Raw genomic sequence first — 10121 nt, forward strand, 5'->3', positions numbered from 1 at the left:
TTTAAAATTTATCACGAAGTCAATGTCGTAAAATACGTGGGAAATTCCAGAGAAATGAAATCCCGCAATCATACGAAAAGATTATCACAACAAAGAGGGTGAATGACCTGCAATATTAATAAATATTTAATTATTCAAAGTCCCATTACTTTAAAATGGTAATTGCAAATTTATGTTGACATATTCTTTTTTTTGTGATGAACTTAGTTACACGATCGTGTGTTCCAAAGGTAGGCAGCTTAATGTCTCTTTTTGAGGTGACAGTTGATAAACATAGAGTTATTTCACTCTGACTCTTGCCGCCATCCTACCGGGATAGTCATGTATACAATTATTATTATTGTTTTTGTTCCTTTTTCGAGTTTAGTCCTTAACAATCGTTTTTCATATAAGGCCCCCTTTATGAAAAAAGTGTGAACAGTAAAATATACAAGTATAGCTACATATTTTTTTTTAATAAACATACTTATAAATAATACATATATAAATAAATATTTATATTACAGCCAGACTCAGGGTGGGAATCGAACCCACAACCCTCGGAGCAGAAAGCAAGGTCACTACAAACTGCGCCAACGGGCTGGTCGAAATTTTTTTGTAAAATTCCACGCGGACGAAGTCGCGGGCTGGCACAGCTAGTTACAAATAAAACCAGTTACAAGTTGGCAAGCTTCAAATTATTCTCTGAAACATACAGAATTCCCCGAAATGCTATTCTTACATAATAAGTACCTGCATGAAAATGTCAAATTTTCTGGCCTTCGGCTTAGAACCCTTGACCATTTAGTTCCGATCCTGTTGCTCTACTCCGACGACTCCATGCACTAAGGAAGGGTTTTTTTGTAATATTACTCGTAAAGCAATGAAAGTTTATACGGAAACCCAATATTCCTTAAATTATTGTTAAACACTCGTTTATTGAAAATTCCAATGTTAAGGAGTGAAAGGAGAGATGAAACTTTGTTTAAGAGTTTTGTAATTTACATTACGAAGTTATTACACGATCGTTATAATTTGTTTTTGTTTTTTATTGAAAACAACTTCCGTTTCCGAGAGTAAAATAACTGCTTGAATTATATTGAATTTTAATCGAATAACTGCTTTAACCAAGTTACGAATAAGAACAGTTAGTAATTTATCAAATTCCTTGTAATTTATCCTTTCCTTCAATTATATTATACTGAAACAACTTTTTCGCATTTCATCGCGGCTTGCGAGTGAAGTGAAATTTATCTAAAACTAGCGACTCGCCCCGGCTTCACACGGTTGCAAAAACTATCAGTGTTCCTCTAGTATATTATGCATGTATTATACTTTTGTATAAACCTTTCTCTGGAATCACTCTATTTACTAAAGAAAACCGCATCAAAATCCGTTGCTAAGTTTTAAAGATCTTTTACAATGAAATGATAAAAGAATTTGTGTACGTAACAATATTTTAGTATTTATTATTTCTTGTTACACTGCGGCACGTTGTGACTAATAGCAATGTATAACATTGCCATCTTGCTATATATTTTAACAAGGCGCCGACGACAGAAATAGTCTTACATTTAAATACAAATAAATCTTCTTTTATATACAACTAGGACGGCAAACAAGCGTACTGCTCACCTGATAGTAAGCGATTACTATACTTTATAGACGCCTGCACCACCAGAAGCATTGCAACTTTGCAAGTGCGTTGCCAACCCTACCCCCAATTAACCCCAGGAGCTCTGGTCATCTTACTCATCAACAGGTACACAACACTGCTTGAAAGCAATATTATTTAGCTGTGACCTTCTGTAAGGTCGAGGTACTTCCCCAGTTGGCCTGCAAAAGATTTTGAGCAGGATATTTCCTGCTAAGTGTTCAGTAAAATGTTATAATGAACTAATCAAACCGTGATTTGACCCAGTTGGGTTTAATAGTTAGTGTTCTGCTTATGTATAAGACACGATGTTTGGACAAACAGACTTTTTTCTAGGATTTAATTACGAATTACGACTTCCTTACCATTTCATTACAATATTTTTAAAGTAGATAATAACGCTTCTTTGACATGGTCTATCAAGAGGAAAACTGCTTCAGGTTTTAAGTTAAAAAGTTACTAAGATGGATTATAAATCTGGAGACCGCATAGATACGATTTCATAGTACAAATTTTGTGTGATGTTCTAAAAAACATATACACAAAGCATATAATTACTTTACTTTGTATTTCTCTAATAATTACATAATATAAATCGATTTTCCTAAACATAGGCTGGTTAAAATTTTATTACATTTAGGTAACATTTAAGCGTTTCTTGGGTTATTTATAAATCGTTCAAAATAAATGTAAGTAGTGTATATAAACAATTTTATTAACCACTTATGAACTAGTCAACAATATTTACAACACAATCATACTACACAAACGACAACAACAAAAACAACAAATGAAAAATCGTCAACATTCGAAACATGCTACGCTTGCACCAGGATAATCAGGATAAATAGTTAGTACAGACAAATATATTGTAAAAAGAGATATAACAACATTTGTTTACAAAACAACAAAATAAATAACAACAATACACTAATTAGCGAATCTTGTGCGATCCCTTTTTAGAGTGAATAATTGTTTCATAAACTGGTACTTTGAAAGGTATAGGTTTTACCACGGGAACAATGACGTGCTTGACGACTTCGAAAGGCACTTCCTTAATTTTAGGAACATGGACAGTCTTCTCAACTGGATATGGGACGGATTTCTCAACCGGGATGGATACCTCCTTTATGATAGGGATAACTACTGCCTTAGGGACAGGTACTTGGATCGGGATGGGATGGGGTACTGGGATCAGGATGGGCTGGTTGACTTTGAATTCGACGTTCTTTGGGATAGGGACGACGACCTCTTTGTAATGTTTGATCGGTTCTGGGTTTTCTTCGTCGACGTGTTGGTGGACGGGATAGGAGTGGGATTGCAGGTCGTGGCCTCCGAAGCTTCCGAAGCCCCCATGTCCACCAGATTCTTCATGACCACCATACCCCACTTGACCGCCATATCCTCCACTAAAATCAAAGCCACCGGAGAGCTCGCTTGGTTGATACTGTAAAGAAAACATACTTGTTAAAATTATCTTAACCGATACTTAGACTTTTTTAACCGACTTCAAAAAAGATGGAGGTTCTCAAATCGATTGTATTATTTTTTTAACTTATCGATGTAAAAAAAAACAAACAACGGTGACAATAAAAATAAGTAAATCTATACATATAATAAAATGGTAGGAAATTCATGTACTGTACTGTAGTATGTCTGTACATTGAATATTTTTTAAAAAGAATACTTGGGGTGTGATCTATAATCGATACCGAAGCCAAAACTATGGTTTTTAGAATTTCTGTCCGGGATAAACTCAAAAGGTACTGCGTGCATTTACTTCAAATTTGGCACGAATATTATTAAGAAGTCGGGTCAACATATAGACTACATATTATCACGCTATCGCTTACGGGGAACGAGAAGTGTGCCTTTATTTCTTCAACGCATTCTATGACAACGCGTTATCTAACGACGCATAAGTGAATGTTGTTGTTATTATGTTAATAATAACCATGCTATAAGCTAGCTTCACACTATAAATATCACGCAATATAACTAACTTAGGCCGATAAACATTATTAAATAAATATAAGTAGACAAGACAATTTTAAAGCAGCGCCACCTATGAGATTTTTCTGTAAATATGAAATGTAAAGAAGAAACGGGTTAATGAATGTTATTTTAAAAGGTATAATCGTAGGTATTTTTGGTGCTGTTTAGCGTTCACGCAGACGACGTTGCGGGCAGCAGCTAGTACATAATAAAGGAAGAATGGTAGGAAGTGAATACTGTGTTGGGGGTTTGAAAAATGCACACAACACAATGTCTTAGCTACCTATAAAATAAATAAAGATTTAGATACCATTGTTGACCGAACCCGTGACCAGTAAAGTACCAGCCAGTTAATCTAAACACTACGCCAGTATGATGATATATAAGGGTTATATTGAGAAGCAATTTATCTTACATTAACCTAGAAAAGTATTCTTATTACTCTTAGAAATACTAATATTACATAGACAATAGCGGAACTCACTCAAAAAATTCTACTACATAAAAAATTGGATTGTCTACGATGTAATCACTGTTGTTACTCGATCACGTCTGACTTTATTTTTTATGTTAAAATACTAGTGGATGTCTACAGCGTTGTCTGCCTAAGAAATCAAATTAAAAGTTTATTTAAACTTTAGAACAGAATGTTTAAAAGTATACAATTTTATTTACTACTAGCTTTTGTTCGCCACTTTGTTTGTAAATCTATTACTTGAGTACGTTTTTCCGGAAAAATAATTACCATTGAGCTATTCCAGATCCATCTTTGTGCATACATCGAGATCCATTCATCCGTTCTATCATCATTGACTAAGCATCTATCCAAACTTTTTCATTTTTCATTTTAAGACAATCAAACTCGCATTCATAATAGTCAAACAGTGTGTACATAAACTAACGTGTTACATATATCGAAACAATTCTTCAAAATACACGAATTAAACATTTTTAAAACATTAGTAAGAATTAAAATAGAAAATAACTAAATTCATATTTCGAACTTTTTAACAGAATAACCGAAAAAGTTTCAACCAACTAGCGATCGTTTCGCGAAAGTAAACTACTTTTTATTTATTCTGTGCCAGTTTATTAAAAGCGCGAAAAAGAACGAAATGGGCGCACATCACTTCCGCTTTACGGATAGTTAGCGGAGCACCGACGATACAATTTTAGAGTTATTTTTTGCACCTTTTTTTTATTAAATAACTGTTATTTAATCGGAGTTCAATATTGTAAATGTTATGTCATTCGATTGCTATGATATAAACTGTTGTAAAAAAACTATTACAGATTTATTATACGTTTTATAGAATACAAAAATGGTAACGTGATTTTGTCTGAGTGATTATAGGGCGTAATTATACATTACAGAATTGGCTGATGGCCCTGCTTTTAGCTATGTAGATATTTATTAAGCCGAAAATTATAATTATGCGATCAATCCGCTTTAACCATTTAATTCGTAACTCTAATTATTACCATCAACAAAAACACTTGATAAAACTGCGTACTCTCTAAACCTACAAGTGTGTATTTGTATATTATTATAAAATGAACTGTTGACACGTCTCTGGAAAAAAAATATCAATCTCTTATCATTTACTATTTCCACAACATTCCCTCATTTGGGTAATTTTTTTTATCTTTAACTTTAAAACAACAATTTAGGCAAATATATTTTTAAAAAAATTATGACACTGAATATTAACAAAGGTTAATCTCCAGTGCATGACTACCATATGTTTTTTTTTTTTTTTTTTAAATACACATTGAGGTAAAAAGCAATACATACTTTCAACCTTATTATTCTTTCATCACATAAAAATATCATTTTTTACGTTCTTTGGTAATGGAAGGAAAATATACAAAAAAAAACTGGTTTCTCTCAACGAGTAAAGTAATAAATATAGAAATTATGAATCTAAAACAGCACCTGTAGCTCGTAATAAAAATGATTTTACCGTTTCGTACCCACGACGTAAGCCACTTTACGATCGGCGTTTTCATTCGGCGTTAAAATTTGTATACCTATATTTACAAGAAAATCATGCGTTTTAGAGTATCGTTGTTGAATAATAAAGCTGTGTAACACTATCAGTAAACGTTCAGAAATTACGCTTCTTCTACATAGCCTACCATATATATCCATGTACCATATTCTGAGTTCAAAGTAGCAGGTATTATAGCAGTTATTTTAAAAACAAAGTTTTAAAAAATTTACAATAATAAAAAAAAATTTAAAGCTACTTGACTTTTTTAATATTTTTAATACTAGATATTATATTCTATTTTATTTGCCATATTTCGATATATCTGGAAGTCCTTACAATAAGTAAAATATGTAGAATTGTTGATAATTAACAAAATAATTAACGATGTTCGTGTTATAATTTTTTTTAATGGTTAACAAAACTAATTAAAGCATCATAACAAGAAAATGGTCACAAGGTGGAAAAAACTAAAAATAAATAGTACAGAACTCATCGTATGGCAAATAGATTCGCGTTTTATATGTTTTTTTATTTAATAGAACAGTTTGAGCAAGATTTCATATTTTTGAAATCAATTCAAATTCCATTCCCAGTTATTAAATAGCTGGAATACTTCTCTTATGTTATTTTTAGGGTTAGCGAGTAAAATGGAAAAACGAATTTAACTTTAGTAGAGAATAGCTATTAAATTTTTTAATACATCACTAGGTCAGAAAGCAAGATGACCAAATGACGGCAAGCGTTTACCGTCTTTCGACGCCTGTAACACCAGAAGCATCGTAAGCCTCACCCGCAGCTCTGGCCACCTTACTCACCACAGGAACACAATACTGCTTAAAAGCAATATTATTTAGCTGTGATCTAGGTATTCTGTAAGGATGTTGATGGGAAACAATCATTCGTTTCTCCTATAACTGCAAGTGTTCCTCGGGGTGTTTTGTCCTTTGCTTTTCTTCATTTTAGTAACACTTACTTAAGAGTGTATGCTACCTCAAATTGCTTATTTTCCACTCGGCGGGATGTCCATATCTTCCAAACTACTGAATATTTAAGTTTGAAATTTATGTATGGTAAAGTTCAGGACATAAACTATCTTTCATATGTTTCGAAAACACGATTCCATAAAATTTTCTCGATACAAAAAAATCGCAAAGATACCTCTATTTTTGTATTAAAACCTTATTATCTCAGTAAATATAGAAGTTATGGACTTGGGATTAAGCATGGTAGGGGAACACCGGGCAAGACGGGGTGGTGGGTAAGACGGGGCATCAGACTTTTCAGGTGATTTAAATTGATCAATCTCATTCGCTCTACCATCTCGCTACTGGCCGCCACGACAGCTCTTAGTCACACGAGTACTAACACAGCGGCTATTCATTTGTTTTAGTTATCGTCGAAAAGTAGATTTCGTTTGTTCGTATTAAAATTTCTTATATGTACGTTTCGTAGGGCATGGAACTTGTATTTGGTGAATTTTAAGCGGCACCTCGGTTAATTCTATCTACAGTACATTGCAGTAACGGGTAATAACTTGTTTTGTTATGAAACATTATTCAATTTTTTTTTGTTTGAATATTAATTTTGAAAGGAATCAACGGGCAAGATGGGGTGGTATCTGATACCCCATATTGCCTGACACGATTTTGATTATTTATATTTTTTTATATATTGTTTTAGGATGGTTTATATTTAAAAAAAGTCATATATGTTTATAAAAGAAACTCAGGAAGAGGAAAACGGTCAAAGGAAGCACTGAATAAGGCGATAGAAGTTGTTTTGAAGCGAGAAATGGGATATAGGTTGGCTGCAAAATTTTTCTTAGTCCCACAAACTACATTGGAATGAAAAAAGGCTAAAAAAGAATGTATAGGTACCTTTGGGTACCAGTATTTTCGCAAAAAGAAGAAGAGGATGAGCTTGATGGATTATTTACTAGACATAGAAATCGTTTTTTTTTTAACTGTAGATACTGTGGCAGCACCTCTTACAAAAACATCAACGAGCACTGCAGTTGTTGTTACAGATCCTGCTACTTCAACAATTGTGACAGCTAGTGCAACTGAAATTAACACATATTTAAATTTCAGTCCTTCCCCTAGATTTTCTTATTGGCCTAATTTAGTGCATTAGCCAGCCCAAAGCAACTATTGTCTCTTCAAGTGACCAAGAAGACATTAAAAGTGACGAAAAAACGCGGTAAAACTACTATCATAACCTTTTCACCCTATAAACAGAAGTTGTTAAGAGTTAAGTTAGAAGAATTTTTTTAAAAAAAATGTGACAGAAAAGTTAAAAAAGCAAAACAAGGAAATCAGACAGAGAAAAAAGGAGCGAAAACAGAAAAAGAAACAAACCCTATTTCAAGACTCAAAGAAATATAATCCAAAGAAACGTATTAGACAGTCGTTTTCTGAAACGAGTGACGTTGAAACCGAAAACTCCATGCCTACATTCTACAGGGTTATATTTCGACTCAAAGAAAGGTTGGATTGCTTATTCTTCTTGTGGTAAATGGTTACATTATGGCTGCACAGGAATGGATGATAATGATGCCGAAGCAACATTCATTTGCGAGTTCTGCACTCCTGAATAGTCGAGAGAATGGCTATACCCCATCTTGCCCATTAGGCCCACCCCATCTTACCCGACCTATCGGGCATGATGGGGTGATATGTCATATTTTACATTTTGTTATATTATTAACAGTTCTGTGGTGCTGTGTTCCTGATTTAAATTTAATATGTAAGATTGATAACTACAAGCCTGATTAAGAATAAATATGATAATGAAACCATGTACCCCTACGATTTCTGGAGCTTTAAAACCTTAACTACCCCATCTTGCCCGGTGTTCCCCTAATTGAAATAAGTATGAAAAACATTTTATATTGCGTTTTTAAAAAAATAACTATTGATAATGTTTGTGGGGAGAAAATAAATGTAATTCGCGCGATGAACAACCAAGAGTTCTCAATTCTCATGTGTGTCAGTACGGGTGAAATCTGAATTCGAGCTGAGGTAGTGTAGCCCCTTAACACTTGACATTGTGTTATCATTTTTACACATCAGTGTCATCAGACTTGCATATTTGCAAAGCGACAACGTTATTAACGGCGTTGCTTCAGCTATTGATAATATAAACTACAATCTAGACTAAATTAGGATACACTAAATCTGTTAAGCCTCCTTACTTAAGTTCTCCTACATGAGGAAAGAGGCCTATGCCCAGTAGTGGGATATTACAGGCTGAAGCGAAATCTGTAATGCAGACCTAAGCAGGATTTAAAAATATATTCTTTTTGACATATGATTCTAATTCACCTGTTGATCCTGTTGTTGTACGGAAGCTTGGAGGTTTGTGTTGTACGGCGTCCATTGTTGTTGATCAGCCATTGTTGTCATCGCCATGACGGCTAAGAACTGTAAGCGATGGAGAATTATTAGAAAATAGATTATTAACGCGATTAGACGTTTATAGATAACCGATTTGTGTTGTGAAGAAAAATATCATGGAATTTACTAATATTTTTTTAAAATATATAGTATTTTTTTTTTTTGACTTAAGCATCGCGATTTTTTTTTACTTAAATCTCTTTTACTATGCCTTGTGATTCCTTTCATTTTGACATATAATCGCAAAGATTTGATAAATTCCTAATGCTAAAGGGAAAATTAGCCTATTGTAGTATGTCGTTTACTTATTAATAACCTCTTGATTTTGACTCTAAATTAAAATTATGTTAAACTACAAGTATGTACAATATTTTTGCAATATACTTAATGCTTTAATTTTAGTACAAGGAACTTAAAGCTGTAATATGAATCTGAGTTTTTTTTTTTTGTACAGTTTAAATTCTGCAATTAACGGTTTGTTTACGAGAAATTAAAATATAAAAACGATAAATCTCTAAAAACGAATAAAAAGAATTAAACTACCGCCCGATTTAACCGTTTTAATTAAGTATTTAAATGAAATTCATTGAAATCAATATAATAAATTCTGGCAATGAATTGAATATTCATAATTGTAACACATGAATTTCACCGCACGCGTTTCACGTAACACCACAGATTTAATTTATTAAAAACTAGCGAACTTCGTACAGAAATGTAAATTATATTTTTTTTTTTTTTTTTTTTTCGTAATACCGATGTTTTCAATTTTATTTTACACCATATCCAATAAGGAACACAAAAAAATCCGATTTAGTGCGCTCGTTCGAAAGTTATGCTTGTGCATACATTTCGGTGATTAATTTTTATTTATATAAATATTATACATATATGTATATACTTTAAACACTCACATATGTTCCAAGAGTGAACATTTTGATGGTTTGTATCAGAACGTTAAAGTAACTGTGGTGTAACAAGAACCTACGCGCCATTTTATACTAAAGTGACAGGTTCAGACATTTTAGAGCGCTCCAATTTTTTTTTTTCATCTCACCATCATAACTTGGTATGTTTTCCGTTTGTATTTATAAGTATTTCTGG

General features: G+C 32.9%; 1 protein-coding gene across 1 annotated transcript; it reads right to left on the bottom strand.

The window, feature by feature from the left end:
• Positions 1-2567: 2567 nt before the first annotated feature.
• Positions 2568-9017, bottom strand: LOC123664630 (MAGE-like protein 2). The gene is made up of 2 exons (XM_045599148.1): positions 8946-9017; positions 2568-3080 (listed from the first exon to the last, which is right to left on the bottom strand). The coding sequence occupies exons 1-2, from the start codon at positions 9015-9017 to the stop codon at positions 2568-2570; spliced, it is 585 nt and encodes a 194-aa protein (XP_045455104.1).
• Between the last annotated feature and the right edge of the window lie 1104 nt (positions 9018-10121).

The sequence above is a fragment of the Melitaea cinxia genome, chromosome 22, assembly GCF_905220565.1.
Source record: "Melitaea cinxia chromosome 22, ilMelCinx1.1, whole genome shotgun sequence".
Taxonomy (NCBI): domain Eukaryota; kingdom Metazoa; phylum Arthropoda; class Insecta; order Lepidoptera; family Nymphalidae; genus Melitaea; species Melitaea cinxia.